The sequence below is a fragment of the Aulonocara sp. 'chitande type north' Nkhata Bay genome, linkage group LG17, assembly GCF_057382095.1.
Source record: "Aulonocara sp. 'chitande type north' Nkhata Bay isolate Kocher_YH1m ecotype deep benthic linkage group LG17, A_spYH_male_GT1.1, whole genome shotgun sequence".
NCBI classification, from domain to species: Eukaryota; Metazoa; Chordata; class Actinopteri; order Cichliformes; family Cichlidae; genus Aulonocara; species Aulonocara sp. 'chitande type north' Nkhata Bay.
This window is the reverse complement of record NC_141360.1, coordinates 3,145,623-3,166,793: the sequence shown is the minus strand read 5'-3', so window position 1 is coordinate 3,166,793 and position 21,171 is coordinate 3,145,623. Positions and strand designations below refer to the sequence as shown.

General features: G+C 42.0%; 3 protein-coding genes across 3 annotated transcripts in view; 1 reads left to right on the top strand and 2 right to left on the bottom strand.

Moving 5' to 3' along the window:
- The window catches only part of LOC147309449 (serine/threonine-protein kinase pim-2-like), a 581,324-nt gene that overhangs the window by 142,033 nt on the left and 418,120 nt on the right, over positions 1–21,171 (bottom strand). The window lies entirely within an intron of this gene.
- csrp2 (cysteine and glycine-rich protein 2) lies at positions 2,407–17,271 on the top strand. Its single transcript, XM_086270303.1, has 6 exons — positions 2,407–2,552; positions 4,048–4,166; positions 6,093–6,261; positions 8,302–8,431; positions 10,062–10,155; positions 17,081–17,271. Exons 2-6 carry the CDS (start codon positions 4,055–4,057, stop codon positions 17,155–17,157), a joined length of 582 nt encoding a protein of 193 aa, XP_086126429.1. The 5' UTR covers positions 2,407–2,552; positions 4,048–4,054; the 3' UTR covers positions 17,158–17,271.
- The window catches only part of zdhhc17 (zDHHC palmitoyltransferase 17), a 35,699-nt gene continuing 31,787 nt past the window's right edge, over positions 17,260–21,171 (bottom strand). Inside the window, exon 17 of the mRNA XM_086270302.1 lies at positions 17,260–20,158. Coding sequence (XP_086126428.1) covers positions 20,020–20,158 — 139 coding nt within the window. The 3' untranslated portion in view covers positions 17,260–20,019. The remainder of the gene's footprint in view (positions 20,159–21,171) is intronic.

The window sequence follows — 21,171 nt, the reverse complement described above, 5'->3', positions numbered from 1 at the left end:
TGTGACCATATTAGCAGCAGCTCTACCTGCCTAAATCTGTTCTTTATTATTGCGCCTTAGTTTCTGCTTTTAGAAATTCTTTCTGAACACGAGGCTTATTAAACCCAGGTGTGCTGCCACATTCCTAAAACTGTCACAAAACAACAGAGAGCTCTTTATTGAATTCATTTTTTAAACTAACGTTGCTACTTTTTGTAGTTTTACATCAGGTGTTTACATCATTCATACTCCATGTACACTTTCCTCCAGCTCACTAAGTTTGTTGTTGTTGTTTTTTAACAATATAGTCTATAATATCAATGCATTTCTTTCTTTTGTGTATATTCTGGGTCTTGATTTTTCTCCTATCACTATATGCAATCATGGAAAATTGTCCCAGAAGCCTCGGGGAGCACATCCTGTTAGTTCCTTTGGTTACTCATAGTTCCAGCCTTCCTCTTTCTAACTACTTTTATTTTTACCCAGAATGTTTCTTATAGTGGAGCAAGGTACCCTGACCTTATAGCTAAAGCTTGAGATTCCTGAATACTTTCTGAAAATTCATTTAGTTATTACAGCATGCCCCGAGTAGTTCTGTCCAGCTTTCAGAAATGCCTTTTTAATGAGATACAACAGTTTTTCCCATTTACTTTAAATTTTAATGGAGGGATTTTTTTATTTGTAGCAAGTTTGTGGTGGGCTAATGGTAAGGTATAGCTGGAAGCAATCAAGCTGGAATTTATCTCGTCGGTTTGTAAGCTTTTCTGCATTTACCTTATCTGCAGGCTCTACCAGAATGTTCTCTTTACTGTAGTAGTGATGTTTCATTAACGACACAGGGAAATGTCACAGAATAGCGATTAGCTAACATTCATGTCAAACTCCTCACTTTGCTCAGTGCTCAGCTGTTTGTTAGCCAGTTGTAACCAAGTTTCACAAAAACTACTCGGTGCCTAAAGGGCAACATCAGCAGTAAAATGTATTTTTGTGTTGAAACTGTAGCTTTGACTATACCTTTTTATTTTCACACAATCGACAGTATAACTTGGAACATAAATGAAATGTGAAAATAGCAACTTTATAATTATAGCTGATTTCTGTTTTCAGGTGTCCCAGTACGCACTTCATTTATAACACGCCATAAAAAATTCCAGTTCCCCCTCCTTGCTTTGTTTCAGATGCTGGTTGTGAGCACAGTCCCGCTTACCTGCAGTTCAAATCTTCAGTTTGCATGAGGCAGCCAATCACAAGGATGCTATAAGGGAATGGGAAGGCAGATAAGACTGCATCAAGATAAATGAGGATTATTTTGAACTGAGTCATGCAAAGCCACTGTATAAGGATGAAAAAAATACAGAACAGGAAACGATAACAGGTCCTCTTTGAAGGGCATAACTCAAGTCCACTCATTTCAAGAGCGATTCTTTCTGTGATTTGACTTTTTAATTAATTACTGTTGTGTGTCTTATTGAACTGTGCTGAAGTCAATCTTTCACTTAGAATACGGCTTTGTATCAGTTTTAGCTTTCATATATAGTTTGGTATCTATTTATAAGAATCGTCGGTCCTTTATGTTTGAGGTTTATGATGTAGTCATCGAAGAGTGTTGTACTGGCGAGTGCCGCATCACTGCCATTGTCTCCAGAGCTGTAGTGTCTGATATAACTGATTTCTTTCTTTATCTTGCCTGAGTGATACAAAACAAAAACAACAACAACAACAATTTTCTGGTAGTGGTTTTTACATTCTGTGTCCAGCAGGGTGCAAGATTACAGCAAATTTTACAGCAGTGGTGATTTAAGCCCTGACAAATTTTCTGGGATACTGCAAATGATTTCCCTGTAAATGGATGCATGCGCAAATGCAGAGATATAATATTGTCTATTGTACTAAAGTCTATTGTCTCTGTCTCCTTTCCTGTAATCCTAACAGGAAGACCAGCTTCCTTTTTCCTGCACAAATCCATGAGTTTTAAGACAGACTGCACTCAGGCACACAGCTGGTGGTTCTGCATGCTCTCTGTAGTAATATATTCAACCACATGATCCAGTATAAATGGATAAGACAATAATTCTATATTTGAAATCCGAGCCACTGGTACGTGACATGACATAAAATAAAACAATAAGTCTTTTGGGGTTTTGTTATAGGAATAATCCACCATCATTATACAATCCTACTGCCACCATAATTATCCCACACAAAAGACAAATTAAACACTTTTCACAACCTCTTCCAACTTGGTTACTCGAAGGGAAACTATTATCAGCTGGCTTGTCACTGAACCCACGTTTTGTTTGTTTGTTTGTTTGTTTTAATCAGTCTACCTTCAGTGTCAACATAAATCGTTACTCTTCCGACCGCACGGGAAAGCAGCAGTGCTGAGTTCACGCCCCTGGGTGAAACCCCTCCTCTCTCTGTAAATGTGCGGAGCAGAGCGCTGTGTGGCAGTACGGCGTGTGTGTGCTGGAGGTACCACGGAGGTTTCTTGATATACCATTCAGACTCTGAGGTCGAGCTCAACCAGTTTTGGATATTGGCTGTTTTTTCTTCTTTTTAAAAAATATTTTAAGGTAATTTTTTGTTTAACCGGTTTGGGTTCGCGGTGTGAATTACTCACTGTTCCAGTGACAAGATAAGATAAAAAGATTACTTTTGAATTACAGAAATTATTGAATTAATCTTGTTGGTCTTTGGTGCAAAATGTTTGTAGACTAGTTATCGGGCAACTTTTGCGCAGACTGTTTTGTGCGTTTCACTGATAACTTAGATATACTTAAGAAACGAGGTTCAATGCCAGAAACAGCAGTGAGCTAACGTTAATACAAAACTCTTTGCTCGGTGTTCAGCTGTTCATTAGCCAGTTGTAATCAAGTATCGCACAGACTGGTCAAACTGTGCCTTAAGGGCAAAGCCAGCAGACAAATGCATCTTTGTGATTTTAACTTTAACTTTAACTGCAGCTTTTTTGTAAGGGTGACAATATTATTAATAATATAAATTCACTGTAAAAATGAAAACAAAAACGTTACAGCTCGTGGCTGACAGAATGAGAATTTAACTCCTGTCTTTTTTCAATATGTTCATATTCCAGAATAATATAAAATAAGGTCATTACCATTCACTGATATGTTATGGAGTCGCCTTATTGTTTCAGTTGTCCCAATGCAGTCTGTAGTCTATGCGAGAAATGGCAGGAAAAAACACTTAATTTCTTATTTTATAATAAGTTTCAGATTTCCTCTCTTGAAAAGGGTTCAGTGAATCTTTCTTGAGGAGCTCCATGCAGCTTCATTAGTCTTGCTTCACTGGAAGATTTCGTGTCCAGCCATGATCTCAAAGCTCAGACTCTTTCTCAGATAGACTGGAATACACTTCCACAGCCAGTACCAGCAGACTTGTTGGCCTGTGCACTTCCACACCGACTTTCTCATCAGCTGCTGAAGTATAGCATTAGTGGGCTTTGATCCCTTCTCATGCTGGGGGCCTGTGCTGCAGTCTCTAATCCAACAGGGAGGAGACCTGTGACAGAAAAGATTAATAGTCTCGAGTGTAATGAACAATCACAGCCATTTTCAAGTTTAATTTCCAAACTATGATATCATAGCAGGTTTGTTTTGTGCTGACATGTGAGGGGAAACTTAAAATGTTGCATTTGTATTTAGTGGGATTTAATCTGTAATTACAGGCAAATGGACAAACGTTAGGGAGACGCATGGTGTGACAAGACACTGTTTATTTCTCACTTCTTCTGTGCAGTTAATGTTTGCATCCTTCAGCCACAGCTCATCAGGAAACAAAAGCTCTGAGGCATGGCGCCCGCAAGCATTCCTCTGGGTATTAGTCTGCCCTTTTGTCAAGGCTGACTTTGTTTATGCAGTTGGGATAGACGTTGTGGCCTGTAGCTGTAATTTTCAGTCGAATCATTGCTATTGTGATATAAATCCTGCAGTGCTTTAATATGACAGAAAACACAGCTGTCCTTTTTTTTACTCACTCGTGTTTGGAAGTTCAGAGGAGGAACAGACGAGATGTTTAACCTTTCTCATCATCTCTGTGTCTTGTCAGAAACACCATGCCAAACTGGGGCGGAGGCAACAAGTGTGCAGCATGCCACGGGACGGTTTACCACGCGGAGGAAGTGCAGTGTGATGGCAAGAGCTTCCATAAATGCTGTTTTCTCTGCAGTAAGTACATCAAATGCATCAAAATGCAAATATAACTTTATCTGGAATAAGACTGAGCAACGTTCCTGTCATCAGCGTAGACCCCGCCGAAGCAGGACAGCGCTTGAACTCTGTTTCGCCTCCTCGGGTCACCTAAGAAAGCTTGCTCTGACATTTCGCTCACTAATCCTCACCCCAAACCAGCCTCAAAATGTCAGTGAAAATGTTCCAGTGAAGACCTCGCGAAGACATCAGGATATTTCTCCATAGAGCTGCTGTCAAGAAAAGAGCAAAACAGTGTGAGCCACAAAAGGCGGGTTTCTTCTTTTTGAGCAGCTCTATTACAAAGACAGCTTTGTCTGACCCAGGAGGTGATGAGCAAGGGCACTTTTTTGTCCAAATTCTCTGTTTTCCGACATTCACTGATTTTTAAGAAAGATAGCTTTATGCTGACAGAGAAGTCACACAGCCTCATATGACTCTGTGTACACTATCTGTGTCTTTGTCTCACCTATTTATTCACAGTCAGTGCCTGTGGCAACACATGGGGAATACTAGTGTACATGTAGTTGAAGCAAAGAGGAAGTACTGTCAAAAAACCTAAAAGTGCATCACAAACTGAGGAGGGCAAGTCAGGATTTAGGTGCCATTCAATGGGACATGCAAGTCTTGTTTTGACAGTGTTGGCTGGGAGACGTGCAGACGTGAATGGAGACATTTTTCCTGCCGGTTGTGTGAAATCTGAAACCAGATTCAGACAGTCTCGTAGCGAAGGCCATTGTGTAAAGAATTCAGCTAATCCCAGCAGCCAGCGTGGGCACAAGCGTGCAGCCTAAAGCACCCGTGGAGCCTTTGTTTTTACAGACGCTGCTTTCTCTGCTAAGACAAACCTGCCAAGATGCTGTCAATTTTTCCAACACCTTTGGTATACAGCCAGACTCAAGCTGGAATTGATTTTCTTTAACCTCTTACTTTATGTTATTTAAATACCTGCAGTTGCAATCAAAATGGTGTTAAAGTCATAAGAGAAAACACTGGAATTTGAAGAATCTGTTCTTGTTTTGTTGATTATTGTAGATGTGAACTTTAAATGCCAGAGGTCTTTGAACCTCTCATTCTTAGCAGCTGGTTCACATTCTTGAACTGGCTCTTCAGACCTTTGTGGCTATCAGATATTTTACTTTCCCCCCTTGGACACCTACTAGGAGTAACCCTTGTTTCTGTCATATCGTTCATCTGGACGTAGCGTTTTCAGTGGGAGAGATATTCTAATGTTCGTCATGTTTATTGATGTATACTGAGGTGTCAAAACTGGTCATTAAAGTTACACGGGAGGATAAAACAGAAACTACAAACAATCTTCTTTTCATTCCCACAGTTGTTGTTGACAGAAAGTGGACTGCTTTCAGCTGACACTGTAAATTACCCTTCCAGGTACATTATGTCAATTTAGCCATTCAGAACAAAGTTAGTTACGAGGGGAGCTGGAGGGCCATGTTTCGGACCCTGGGTGGAGTACTCAAAAAATGAATTTGAGCCCTGCATGGCTAATTTAGGAAATCCCAAAGAATACAGAGTTAGAAGTTAGCATAATAGGTGACCACAGACACACAACTCACCTGCACTTTGTGTGCTGCTTGTGAGAGGGACGCAGTTTTTAGAACACTGACTTTAAGGGAAGAATGACTGTAAAGGGAAAGAAACAAGGAGGAGGAACTGAGGGGCCGCACTAAAAGCCAGTAAAAGATTGAATATGGATGGATCTGTGCTACTCTAAAGGAGTCTAATAATAAATATTAGAATTTCATCTAGTACTTAAAATCTTTATAGTATTTCAGACATGTCATGTGCTACATTTAGGCAGTAAATACATGTAAATGTAACCAAGTGAAAAGAATTTAGAAGACCTTTCCTCTCACTTAACTGCTGCTGTGTGTGTGTCCACAGTGGTCTGCAGGAAGGGTTTGGACAGCACCACTCTGGCCAGTCATGACCAGGAGATCTACTGCAAATCGTGCTATGGAAAAAAATACGGTCCTAAAGGCTATGGCTATGGACAGGGAGCAGGAACACTCAACATGGATCGGGGAGAACGGCTGGGAATCAAGCCTGAAGAGTAAGCTGGACTTCAATGAATGTTTCATTCATAGAGTGCCAAATCACAGCAACAGTCACCTCAAGGTGCTTTATATTGTAAGGTAGACCCTACAATAATGCATACAGAGAAAAACCCAACAATCAAATGACCCCATGAGCAAGCACTTTGGCGACAGTCAGGGAAACACTCCCTTTACATAATGATTAAAGCGTAACTCTGACTAACTGTGATCACAATGGTTATTGCAGTTAACATGTGCACATGGTATTTCATGACATCACTACTGTATGCAGTGATGTAACTTTGCTGTATACTGGCTCTCGTCTGAGTTCTGGTGATGTTTATTGTTTCTGTGGGAGTTTAAAAAGTGTTAACTTTGTGTAAATTCCCAACAGTGTTGCCAGTAACTATGAAACTATAATATCTTAACAAAGCATCATTCATCAGTTATAATTGCACAGATGTAATGCTGCGGTGTGGTTGTCGAGGCCACTGTGTAGTGTTGCATTATTTGTAATGATCTTTATAAGCTGTGGCTGCTGACTGTCACAGTGCCATTGTCAGCACGTACTTATGGAACTGAGGTTGAAGCTGATCCCAAATACACAAACTACTTCACACAAAAACCAGAAATAGAGGTTATTATGTAGCTATGTAGGTGAGCGCTGTCCTGTAAAATGAATCTTTGCCTGATTTGAAAATATCACCAGATGCAATTTAAATGCGTACAAATGGCAATAACAAGACAATCTGTATGTTTGCATACAGATCAGCTTGCCCGAGTAGTGTCGTTCAGAGTAAAGATTTCATAACCATGAACAAGCCTCTGCGCTTCACAGTCCCGGCCCTTTTCTGCAAGAACCACAGCGCTTTGAGAGAGGAAAGAAACCTTACAGGAATACTGGCAAAACTCCACTTCTTTATCAAATCCAGCTTGGCTAAGTCAATTCCCAGATGTAGATCCACAAGATTCCTACACAGTATGGAAGGAGTAGTATAGAATTTGGATCTGGATAAAGAGACAAAAAAAGAGTATGGAAACATATTTTTGTTTTTACACTAATGCGAATATTGTCTTTAAAAATGAGAATTTCTGGAAATAGATTCTATAACCAGTGTTTACCTCCAATAATAATCATTTGATTCAACAGGTTTTGGTGCAGAGCTGGGTTGCTTTAAAACTGTGAGACTGGGACCTGTCTTTGAAGAGGATACAGGCTTCTCACTGTCGACCATTAGCTACAGTAAAATGCCATGCACTAACCTTTTTGGGTTATAATGTTAGTACAGTTTGCATGTACAGTAACTCACAACACAGTACATTGTAACAGTGGGTTTAAATCCATTCCTTTACATGAGAAACATGTTTGTCCTTTGAGGTCTGATAAGATCTGATTCATCTGCCATGAAGTCTGCAGACATGAATCTTGGAAATGGTGTCATTTTAAAAGGGACCCAGAGTACAAGATGAGGCAAGTCTGAAATTCAAAGTAAAGATCTAAGAGTGAAAAACATCATCTAACCGAACAGGATCGTTGCTTTCCATCAAGCTTCCAGCCTGCAGCCCGGGAATGGGTTGGGGATATTTTCTGGACGCTCCTAAGGCAAAATTGCATCCGAGGTTTTGTTACACTGCATAATTATTACCCTGCCTCAGACGTCAGGTGATTCGATTATGAAAGAGTTATTATGCAACCAGAAGGATCTCGCTCACCCTGCTGTATCCTCCATCACAAAGACCTTCATTCAGGGGCCACTGAGGCTGGCAGTCACCCTTCGATAAGCATTCCTCCGGGCCCCATGGTGCCCTGCTTATTTTCCCACCATTGGCAGAGAACAGACAGCAGAGCAGTCAGGTTGTTTTCTGGATCTTAATGTTTTGGATCCTACTTTGTTCAATACTAGCACCACAAATAGTCTGATATGTTGATTTTAGGACTCTTTGAATTTACAGAACAATGTCAGTCTGACTGAAATGAGAGTTGAACATGTGAACAATAAATTAACTTTTCCTCTGAAATAATTTGCCGTATATTTATTTGCCCTTTCCCACCCAAGGACCCAGACTCACAGACCCACGACCAACCCCAACCCATCCAAATTTGCTCAGAAGTTTGGCGGTTCGGAGAAATGCGCCCGGTGTGGAGACTCGGTTTACGCAGCCGAGAAGATCATGGGGGCAGGCAAGGTGAGAGTTTTACCTGAAGTGTGTTTAAAGATCACACCACAGACCTTCAGTCTCTCTGCTTTTCAGGCTTTAGTGAAACTGGCACACAGTGTCCACTTTGTAGGGCTTCACCAAAATCACACAAATGCTTCATGTCAAGGACACGTTTGTCGTTCTCAGTAGTGACGAGAACTAAAGTTTTGTGTGGTTTGATGGATCGTGACCCCCATGAGCTGGCACATCACTGAATGCTGATCGATCCAGTCTTGGACATAAAAACACAACAGCAGGGACGTGTTACTTTGCGTCATTTATAGTTGGTTGCTCAAGGTTCACAATACTGAAGTCACAAGCAATCCAGTGAATCAAAAGCTTCGGCTTCAGCTGACATTGGATATGCCTAATATGGTCGTGTCAGGCACTAAACTCTGGTTTGTGATAGGCAGCCAATCAGAGAGTGCTTACGGCAGATCTGCAACAAGGATTACTGTGGCTCATGCAAAGCTACAGTCGAAGTGTCTGAGATGACAACAAACAGAGTTGAAATCAGCATATTAGCTGCCCTTTAAACGAGAAAGATGCATCTCTGAATATGAATCCAATATGAACTTTGAATTGAGGCATCTGCTCAAGACATTGTCCAAGTCAGCTATTTAACTTTCACTAGTTCAGCCAAGTTTCAAAAATGTTATGAATTTATTATTACGTTAATGTGGACTTGCTTCAAGAACACACAACTGCACCTTTGTGCTGTTTTTGTTCTGTTTGCACTGTAGACACCTTTAAATCAGTTTGATCGATGGCAATCTGCAGTGTGATTTAATGTTATTCAGAAAACACTTTTCTAGTGTGCAGACTCCACTCAGCGCTACACAACTCTCATCAAACACAGCTTTAGCATGAACAGTCCCAGCACAAATGAGGTCCTTGAACTCCACTGGATCACAGTCTGCAAACCACAGGGGTGAGACTGGTTTGACTGGATTGAACACACATGGTCTTGCCTGTGCTGAACCACACGCTGGAGGTTTGCTGCGGTTTCTCCTAATGAGAGAACGCGAATGCTGTTTTTCTGATTGAAGCCGTTCCACAGAGTCTGGATGGGAGCTTCCGGACAGCTGGTGTTAATCGGACTAAGCCTGCTATTGTCAGTGCTCTGATTTACGTCTAGGGACGTATCGGCAGGATGTTTTCAGAAATCAATAACTCTCAGAGCAGTTGCTCATATGAAAAGCTGTCCATGGAGGACAAACGATTTGTGTGCTGGATTTCTGTTGCCTCTCAAAGTGGGAGGAGTGGATCATTTCCTGTCAGTGATCACTTGTGGCTTCATGCATGAGCTGAGTAACAGCTGGTGACGTTATCAGAGCTGTTAATGTGTTTCCTAATGGGAGGAGAGGCTCTTCTCATTGGCTAAGACATGACCTGTAATTTTCTGTGTAATGAAAACGCCCCAGGCCGTGGGAAAGCCAAGTTGCTTTAATTGGATTTAATAAAAGCACTGATGATACATGATCCAAGAAGCATGTGCAGGTATCAGCTGTTATAGAATTGACCTGACATTGTACGAGCCTTGCAGTTTAATCTAGCTGTGGCATAAAAGCATAATAGCTGATCAAATGAGATCAAATCTTCCTGCTTTTCGTTGCAGCCATGGCATAAGAACTGTTTCCGCTGTGCAAAATGTGGCAAGAGCCTGGAGTCGACCACCCAGACTGAGAAAGATGGAGAAATCTACTGCAAAGGTGAGACAAATCTAAATAATTTGCAATGCTTCATTCCAGCATTACAACAGAGTGCTTCAGACACAATTTAGATTTCCTGAAAAGGTTTCCAGAAACGTCTCCGCTACCATAATAACTCCACCCAGGAATTAAGAGAGATTACTTACAGCTTCTACAAAGCAATCCCAGCACCAGCGCATTTTCCCACTGGATAGATCGACACTCCATTAATCAGTTAATGAATAATATTCAATTCAATTTTAACTGAGTTCAGTTTTAATTCAGTAATTCAGTTCAGTTGCCCAGACCTTACAATGATACAGAGAAAGCCCCACCAATCAGACGACCCTCTATGAACAAGCGCTTGGCAACAGTGGGAAGGAAAAACTCCCTTTTAACAGGAAGAAACCTCTCACAGGATCAGGGAGGGGCGGGGCCATCTGCCACGACCAGTTGGGGTGAGAGAAGGAAATGTGTGGCATACCACACTTCATGGCTCGAAAGTCAGATTGAAAATGTATGTTGGAGAACACTGCTGTTCAAACCTGTTTGTGTGAGGGAACCGGTCAGATTAAAGTTTGCTTAAAAGGACCTCCTCGTAATCCAAAAGGAGGAGAACTAAAACTGTTTTTATTTTCCACACAGCTGCACCAAGGCTCCGTGTTAAGTAAATAACACAGAGTAAAGTTGAGTAAAGTCCAGGAATAACAATAAAAATATGGAGCTGGAAATGATTGTGGTAGATTTGCTTTAATGCAGAAACTGGAGTCAGGTTTGTTTGGACTCCCCATGTCCTCAAATATCTAACCAGGAAGACTGACAAGTGGTATTGGAGTGCAATGACATTTGGTACAGGGTTTCAGAGCCTCTTTGGGGTAAATGTGTGTGTTCCTTTAACTTTCTGCTGCCATCAGCATTATTGAAACAGTACAGCTTGTGACCAAATACCTGCAAAGCAGATAACATTCCATCTGTCTCTGATGTACATTTGGTTAAACGCTTTTTAGCATGCTAGTATGTTAGCATGTTCATTGGCAGCTAGGGTTGCCAACCGTCCCTTAAAAGACGGAATCGTCCCGTATTTAGAAACAAAAGTACACGTCCCGTATTGAGCTAATAAGGGACGCACTTTGTCCCGTAATACAGTGAGAATCAAAAGTAGTCTATAACTTTTAATGGAATTAACACTTTGTTTGAAAACATAATTCCCAGCCCCTCTCCTGCTTTGTGACCAATGAGCTGACAGCACACTTATGACAATTCAGATTACCGCTCATCTCATTGGTCGAGGAAAGGTCGCTTACAGAGAAAATACCGGAAGACAACAGTTGACCACAACAAGAAGCATGGCCAACAGGGAAACAAACGCCGACACTGCGGTGCAAGTCTCGGACGACAGTACACCTAAAGCTGGGCAGACACTGTGCGATTTTTTCAGTCACGTTATTCAGCTCCTGCTCAAACTGCACGATTGACTCGCAGGGGTTAGAAGCTGGTAGGTCACGATGCAGGTCTCACACTATACCGCCCGATGCTCTGATGCGACCCGAGTGCTCACACTGTGCCTCCATAACATGAAGGTTATAACAGAAAATCTGTCGCTCCCTCTGTCTTTCACTCACACAGACACACCACCACCATCAACTTTGCTAAATTGCTAATGAAAAACATGATCAGCTGTGATTGAGCAGCATGTAAATCCAACTATTTTCATGGTTGTTGTGGTCGTGATAATTTTGTGAGGCCACATCGAAAAGGCTCGGATGAGCTTTCCAAAGTTCTACAAGTTGTGCCTCCATCGCTTGTGTCCAGATCACAGGCTGCACAGCTGTGCTGCTCCGTCTTTTTCACCGACGTTTACGTGTTTGCGCGCGAGCAGTGTGAGCGGCTGTGGTGACACGTCACGAGCGATTGATGATCGGGAACTGGTCGTGAGGTGTTAATCGCTTCTCGTTACCCCACGTATACTACACGACGCACGATGAAGGCCACAATCGGGCTGATCACCAAATCGGTCGCACGACTCAAAAATCGTCTCAAAATGGGCCAAAGATCGCACAGTGTGAGCCCAGCATTAGAGCAGCAATGTTTGTTCCCCTCAGAGAAAGAAAAAAAGGAGGAATGGGAAAAGGGAAACACCTGGCTGGGAAAGTGCACGATAACACCTATACAGCGCACTGCACTAGCAGAGTGAAGCTGACCCCCCACCCACTTGAAACGTAAAGGCAAATAGGCGGAGCGGTTAGTGCTACGTTTGTGCAGATTTGTGCAGGTAAAATTAGCGTTTGTGCTGCTACGGTTTTAAAGATATTAATGAAAATGTAAAGGTCAACCAGCCCCCCCACATTACCCAAATCCAACAAAAGTGGTATCAAACGTTTGTGCTACGTTTGTGCTGGTTTGTGCTGCAAAGATTTTCGTTTGTGCTGCTATCATTTTAAAGATATTAATAACAATTTCTAGAGGTCATCAGAGGTCAACCAGCCCCCCCACATTAATTAAATCAAACAAAATGGGTGTCAATCAACTGTGCTACGTTTGTGCTGGTTTGTGCTGCTAAAAATTTCGTTTGTGCTGCTTCTGTTTTAAAGATATTAATGAAAATGTAAAGGTCAAAAGGTCAACCAGCCCCCCCACATTACCCAAATCCAACAAAAGTGGTATCAAACGTTTGTGCTACGTTTGTGCTGCAGAAATTTTTGTTTGTGCCGTTATTATTTTAAAGATATTAACAAAAATTTCTAGAGGTCAACCAGCCCCCCCCATATTAATGGAATCAAACAAAATGGATGTCAAACGTTTGTGCTGGTTTGTGCTGCAAAAATGTTTGTTTGTGCTGCTAACATTTTAAAATGTTTAATAAAATAACGTCTTGATGCGTGCTTAATCATCCAGGTAAGTAAATCCCAAAAGGTTGATCTTTCGCCATCCTACAATGCTGTGATTGTAGCCATTCCCCACTTTCTGTGAATGGTACTCATGGCCATTGATCAATAGGCTTTGATTAGTTGTCATTGATCAATGGTCATAAGAATTTGCATACTAACAATCATGGAATTAACCCCCCGGCACATTGTTCATTCAGTGGCGCTAGTTTCCTTCACTATGCAAATATACTGTTTATATGGTTGGGGAAACCTACAGTCAGCTGAGACTGAAGAAGTCACTTGGATGAGTGACGAAACGTTTCTCCAACTGAAAATGTCCAGATGAACAGAATCAACCTTTTGGGATTTACTTACCTGGATGATTAAGCACGCATCAAGACGTTATTTTATTAAACATTTTAAAATGTTAGCAGCACAAACAAACATTTTTGCAGCACAAACCAGCACAAACGTTTGACATCCATTTTGTTTGATTCCATTAATATGGGGGGACTGGTTGACCTCTAGAAATTTTTGTTAATATCTTTAAAATAATAACGGCACAAACAAAAATTTCTGCAGCACAAACCAGCACAAACGTAGCACAAACGTTTGATACCACTTTTGTTGGATTTGGGTAATGTGGGGGGGCTGGTTGACCTTTACATTTTCATTAATATCTTTAAAACCGTAGCAGCACAAACGCTAATTTTACCTGCACAAACCAGCACAAACGTAGCACTAAAAAAGTAGACCATTTTGGCCCGTTTTGGAGCAGTCTGGGGGGATGGTGACCTTTGAATGACCTATAAAATAAAGTTTAATATCTCGGAAACCGTAGCAGCACAAACGCTAATTTTACCTGCACAAATCAGCACAAACGTAGCACCAACCGCTCCGCCTATTTGCCTTTACGTTAAGTGGGTGGGGGGTCAGCTTCACTCTGCTCACTGCACTGTGTGCCAGCGCACTTTTTCCATAGGCATGCTTCTAGTGGTGGCACATGAAGAACATGAGGGGCGTGAAAGCTCGGGGAACCCTTAACCAATTTCTTGTCCACCAGGCCACGGCAGAAGCAGATATGGTATGTAAACATTGGGGTTAATATGGGCATGTGCAGTGAATATCAGCGCTATGTGGCCAGAAGTGTGATAATATAATTTATTTTGTGTAATAAACAACTGCAAGGATAGATGATTACAACAAATAGATGACTAATACATAAAAGTAATACATAGATGAATAATGATGATGAGTTATGATGCGCAATCATGGGAACAAGCGGGTTTACAAACAGGAGCAGCTGATTAGCTTTAGAAAAGCTGAAATAATATTTCAACTGGAGCCAATTGTACTAAATGCACTATATGTGCACAGTTACAAGAATATTTTTCGTTCTATTGTTTTCTATTAATTTATATAATTTTAAGTTAAGTAGGACAGAGTTCTTTTAAAGAAAGATTTACTTATATTCTCAAAAGTTAAGCATGACAGGCTTCTGTTTAAGAAAGAGATCTGTTTTATTGTGTTAATGTTGTCATTGTGAGCTAAAAATAAATGGCTAAATGATCATTTGTTTCCCATACGGTCATATCACAAAGAATATGCATCTGCTTAAATCAAATTCAAGTCAAATGGTTAAAAAATAATTTTACACACAAAAAAAAGAGCTACCACACTGGGAAGGGTGAAGACAACTGGGTCGCCCGGCCCTGGCCACGAGGTGTCCCTTATTTATTTTTCAGGGAGTTGGCAACCCTATTGGCAGCATGCTAATGCCATTGCATTTACATACATCAGTCTCAGGACTGAGCCAGGGGAACATTTAAAGCTGCTCACTTTTAAGATTGTGCTGTGTGTCCTGTTAGTCTTGTGACTTGCACAAGGGATGATGCCTTCGCATAAAAGAGACAGAACGGTCGACTTGTTACTCACAAACACAAAGTCAGCTAATTAGATCAGTAACGGCATTATGCAAATTATTCTCTGCTCCTGTGCCAGTGAATGTGACCATATCAGCAAAAAGTCAAATGGGATGGACTTTCTGAAGTGAAACATGCTGTAGCTGGTGTTGTGTCGCATGTTTTCTGTGGGTTTGGCTCTGTCATATTAACAGAGCCTCACCAATTTGACCTCCACAACAAGCTCTCTCCTCTCAGCACAATGGGATGCTTTGCTTGAACAGAAGAGTGATACACGCTGGCAGAAACAGTCGTAAACACAACTGTCAGCAGATCTTGTTTGCTGTACGTCACAAGGAAACCGTGCACTGATGGGCAGGAATGTTGCAACTCGGCTCTAAAGACAAACACCCTCAGCTCTGCTGCCGCTATCAATCAATCTGACAGCTCGCTGTCCTCTAACAGACATGTCCGCTCTCTGTTTCAGCAACATCTGGATGTTGTTACGGTGCCCCGCCTGAGTGTTTCAAAGACAGATGTGGACAGCAGATCCGATGTTTGTAGACAGAGCTCAAGGAAACGCTGCGGTTTATTGAATGAAATCTAGGAATGCTACACAGAGAATGGAAATTCTGCAGGTCTTTGTTTTACCACAATCCAAAGAGCGGGGGTATTGAACCTTAACACGTGCATGTTAAATAAACAGCTAAAGCTGGGAAAGCAGGCGCTGCTGCTACTGAAAGGACTGGAAACACGTACACACAGGAGGTTTCTGTTGCAGTGATTAGATCTGCTCAGTCACTGGGTCATAGAGGTCAAAACTGTAAGTGCAAGCGACAGGAAAACAAACTGCTTTCACAGCAGACATCTTGACACAGTTGTGTTAATGGTTAAATCCACCTACGGAGGTCCTGTTGGTTCATGATATTGGTTGGTTAATGGACCAAACGAATGGTGAAGAAAGGCGATTTTAAGTGAGTTTGAACGTTGCATTGTTGTTGGTGCCAGACAGGCTGGTCTGAGCATTTCAGAAACTGCTGATCTGCTTGGATTTTCCCCACACAGCCATCTCTAGAGTTCATCAGAGAAGGGTCCAAAAAGAAGAGAATAGCCCGACTGCTTTAAGCTGATAGGAAGGCAACAGCAACTCAAATAACAACTCATTACAGCTAAGGTATGCAGAAGCATCATGTACCACTCCTGTCAGCTGACAACAGGAGTCTGAGGCTACAGTTTCGTCGTGATGCGTGCTCAATCATCCAGGTAAGTAAATCTCCAACAGTTGATTCTGTTCATCTGGACGTAGCGTTTTCAGTGGGAGACACATTTCATGAGAATTTGCATAATCATGATGAAGGAACTGACCTCCCAGCTGTTTGTTCCTTCAGTGGGCTGGTTTCAGTCATTATGCAAATGTACTGTTTATAAGATTGGAAACCTGCAGTCAGCTGAGATGAGTGATGAAACGTTTCTCCCACAAAACGCTACGTCCTGATGAACAGACACAACTTTTGGAGATGAGGCTACAGTTGTCATGAGCTCACCAAAATTGAGCAACGGAAGCGTGGAAAAACATTCCCTGGTCTGATAATCTTGATTTCTGCACAGTAGGCTCTGCGCTTGGCATAAGCACCATGAAAACATGGATCCAGCCTGCTTTTTATCCCCGCTTCATGCTGGTCATAGTGGGGTAATAGTTTGGATTTTCTTGGCACATTAGTATCAAATGAGCTTTGTTCACCGCGACCCTGCCTATGTGAATACAGTGGATGGCTGCTTCCAGCAGGATGACACACCATCTCCAAATAGTTTCTTGAATATGAATTATTTCATTGCATGTAACAGCCTTGACAGTCACTAGATCTCAACCCAGTAGAGCACCTCTGAGATGTAGTGCAATGGGAGATTCACAACCTGGATGTGCAACCAAGCAAACTGTGATGCTGTGAAACAATATGGATCAACGTTCGGAGGAAAGTTTCCAGCACTTTGTTGAACCTGTGCCACCAAGAATCAAGTTGTGCTAACATGACACAGTGTTGTTAGCTTGTGTTGTGTGTCATTTCAGGTTTACACAACAATAAATAATTTACTGGTAGCAGTGATTTAAGAAGCTTTCAAATAGAATGACAATTAGAAGTAGAGAGGTTTGTTGATGTTTCTTCTTTCCCTCCACAGCATGTTATGCCAAGAACTTTGGCCCCAAAGGGTTCGGTTATGGCCAAGGAGCCGGTGCTCTGGTTCACGCTCAGTGATGGCTCGGTGGGACCACAGTCACTCTGCCCAACATGAACACATTTCATCCTCTATGCTTTGATGCTTAAAAGGTGCTGTTGATACAAATAAAATAAAAAACATGAACAAACCAACGGGTCACATTTGACTGTATTTTATTATTAAAGCCATTAAAACTGAACCATGCCCATATGTTTACATCTGAAGCGGAGTAACAGTGATGTCTGGAGGTGGGCAGAGAGGCACTGGATATGATTATGTGCTTTCTTTTTTTCTGCTTTTACTATCCCACATGGTGAAGGTGAGAGAGGCGGGGGAGGGGGGAGACAGAAGAGACTTTTTAGGCTGCTGGAAGAACTAGTGAGGACTGAGATGGCTTTGAATTCATGTCCTGTGTGAGCCTGAAGTGGTGAACCGCCCTAAAGAAAAACAAAAAACAAAACTAGCCTGCATATATCTATGTTCACTTAAAAGGCATTATTAGAACACAAGAGGCTAGTTACTGATATGAAATGTACAGCTGGGTCAGGGCCTTCTGACCATTAAAGCACACAAAACAAAGCTGCTGTGTGTCATGTTCTTAGGGCAGCAGTGACATCAGTGGTTAGTAAAGATGGAGGCTTGAAACATGTAATGATGACATAACCGTCCCCTTCTGATGATGCAAACACTAGGCTCAAAAGTTTCGGAGGCCTTTTATATAATATAACCTCCCTCTATCCTTAAAACTATTGCATGATCACATTTCAGCTTTTAAAAAACAGAACCAAAATAAAACAAAAATGGCATCTGCCTTAGTTCTCTAGTGTCTTTGCTTTACAATTTGTACATCCAGTGGTAATAACAAACCCAGCGGTATATAAGGTAGAAATAAAACAAACAAAAAATGGAACATTCAAATATATTACACGCTTGCACAGGGAGGGTCCCACTGGAAAGCTGGCGACCTGAAGGACAACTTTCACTAAATACACTGGATTTGAGAGAAAGAAACCTAAAAAAGGACAAATGAACAAAATGCAGAAAAGTACTTGCAAATACTTAACATTCACTATATACAGATACAGGGCTCGCTTGGCTGTCACCATGAAGAAGACGACGACGACAGGGGCGGCGACAGCCCGGCTGTCCCAAGCATCATACATGCAGTGGAGCTTCGTAAGAGTTAAAACGCCTATAGACAGCAGTGACGGACATCACTAAAAGCTACAGTCATACACTTGGAGTATAGTCACTCGAGTTTCTCCTTTTTCGGCTTGTTTGGAAGAAATCCCCCAAACGCGAGAAAAGAAAAAAAAGGTCCAGGAGCACTGTTGGGCTAACACTGATGAAAAGAAAAAGCAGAGGGAGATGATGTTTATGTACAGATGCACATTCTTGACATCTCAGGTCATCCTCCTGCTGCTGTGGAGCAGGCTGCGTGTGCGGGGGTCCGGACAGAAAGCGATGTGAGGCGGCCCGTCCTTTTCCTTCTGTGTAAACAATGGAAGCGTCGGCGTGAAGCTCTGCTTCTGTTCAGTAATGGCCAAAATTTAAAAAAAATTCAAACTTGAAAAAAAAAAAAAATCAGTGCAATAATGTAGGCAGACAAATGACACGACAAACAAATAAGACTGTACAGCTTCTGAAGAAAAACACGGAATGAAACCCTTGTAAACTCATCTGTCCTCCCGCTGCCTTCTCTTAAACTCTGCAGGTAATAAATACACTTGCTGTAGCCGCCTACAGGGGTTTGCAGGCAAGCTTCTCTGCCCTCCATCTTCTACAGCTACACGTACGCACGCCTTTTTTAACTCATAAAACCTACTCAGCTAAGTTGATCTGAAATGTAAAGATGATGTTGCTAGAACATAGTTACTTTCTCTATAAATAGCTTGAAAATAAATATACCTCACATAGTATCACATTGTCTGTAGGATCGTTTCTGTCACGTTTCTAGAGCGGTCGCCGCTGAAGGAGTCGTTCTCCGTGCGCTCCCAATCCTGCGTTCTTACTGCACAGCAACTACTCTGGGGTTAAACCCCTCCTATTCGCACTAAGCCTGTGTCTCGAGAGGAAAGCAGCTTTAACTCGAGCAGGTGAGAAGTGGGACTTCTGCAGCGGCTCCCTCTAACCAAACTCTCTCCTATGACAAGTTCAGCACTGGTTGGCAAATCATCAGCTGCGCCGGAAACTCATCACGGTGCAGAATAAAAACAAAAAACAAGACCTTAAAAGACATTCCCTTATTTCTATCATACTTTAAAACGATTTCTTGCTTTTTTTCATATACACGTATATATTTAAAAAAAAACAACTTTCTTTTATCTTTCACCACAGTTAATGTGACAGGAACGGCAGAGCGCCCGGACCAATCAGAAACAGACATGTACGGGGCACACGGACAGGGACACCATAAATAAGATATCGAGTGGGGGACGGGGAAAGAACAGCGTCGCCTCTTCGTGGCTCTACTTTTTCTGCAGTGTCGAGTCTCCGGATAGAAGAGCTTTTAAGTTTTGTAATTCCTCTCTCCTCGGCATTTGTGCCTGGCAGCAACGCACCGTCCAAAGAGCTCAGGAGAAGAGAGGAAGAGAGTTGGTCAGCGGCAAAGGTAGAGTAATAGTAGTAGTAATAGTAGTAAAGGTGGTGGTGGTGAAGGCCAGGGGGAGGGGGTGGGTGTGGTGTTGCCCCGTAACAGCATGCTAGTCCTGGCTGATTCTTTTTGTTGTTGTTTGATCGGTGAGGGAGAGATGGTCCAAAAAGCAGGTGCTCACAAGAACGCCATCACTCAGATATGCTCGCCAGAGGAGGGGTGGAGAGGGAGAGTGAGGGTCGTCCATTTATCCATCCACGCTCTGCTCACACTCCCCTTCCCTCTTCATCCTCTTACTCCTCCTCCTCTACACCAGCTGGTAGCCCGAGCCAGACGTCTGGTCGTATTCTATTGTGTACTGTGTGGTCCAGTCCACCGTGACGGGCCGGATCAGGCCGCAGCAGCGGATTTCAAAGAAATCTATGAGGTTTCTGATGCAGCCGTGACTACAGAGAGACATGAGAGGGGAATTAATGCTGCAAGCTTAAGCATTCTATACATACACATATAGCAGCCTGTTATCTGCCCTCTATTTATTCATTAATTTATTCAAACGTCTTTGCACTCTGCACCATTGCACGTATAAAAATGCTATACTGCTGTGTTAAGTACACTGAGACAAAAACAGAGCTTAATTCTTTCTCTGTGTACAAATACAGGCCAAAGAAATCTATACATCAGAAATTCAACCCTCCGAATTTAATACAATGATACATCTGAGTGAAATTACCTGCACTATCTAGTACTAATATCTAGTGTTCGACTATATGCCAGTACTGTTTAGAAATGTTTTTCCCCCTAAACTTAATCAGTTCAGTAAAGGTCCTGAATCTATTTAGCCTTATTTCAAATTGATGCATTTTCCTGTTATGGTACCAACTAACAACCAAAAATCTTTCACTTTTCACTTTCACGGGGCGATTGTGGCTCAAGAGTTGGGAGTTCGCCTTGTAATCGGAAGGTTGCCGGTTCGAGCCCCGGCTCGGACAGTCTCGGTCGTTGTGTCCTTGGGCAAGACACTTCACCCGTTGCCTACTGGTGGTGGTCAGAGGGCCCCGGTGGCGCCAGTGTCCGGCAGCCTCGCCTCTGTCAGTGCGCCCCAGGGTGGCTGTGGCTACAATGTAGCTTGCCATCACCAGTGTGTGAATGTGTGTGTGAATGGGTGGATGACTGGATATGTAAAGCGCTTTGGGGTCCTTAGGGACTAGTAAAGCGCTATATAAATACAGGCCATTTACCATTTACCATTTACTTTTTGAGGAAATTCAAAGCCGAGAAACTGACCTGAACAGCTGCTAATATTCCATTTTAGAAAGAAATCACTAAATAGAAAAAACCTGCTTCTGTTTTCTTGTTTTTCACTTTTTGACTTAAAAAATTGTGTTTCTCACCCTCAATAGTTTCTTTGGAAATAATATTTAAAATGATGCTTACACTGAAGTGAGTTTAAAAAAGACAA

Coding starts and splice junctions, on each gene's coding strand:
- csrp2 (XM_086270303.1), top strand. CDS start 4,055: ATGCCAAACTGGGGCGGAGGCAACAAGTGTGCAGCATGCCACGGGACG. Junction 8,432..10,061: donor AGATCATGGGGGCAGGCAAG/GTGAGAGTTTTA, acceptor TTTTCGTTGCAG/CCATGGCATAAGAACTGTTT. Junction 10,156..17,080: donor TGGAGAAATCTACTGCAAAG/GTGAGACAAATC, acceptor TTCCCTCCACAG/CATGTTATGCCAAGAACTTT.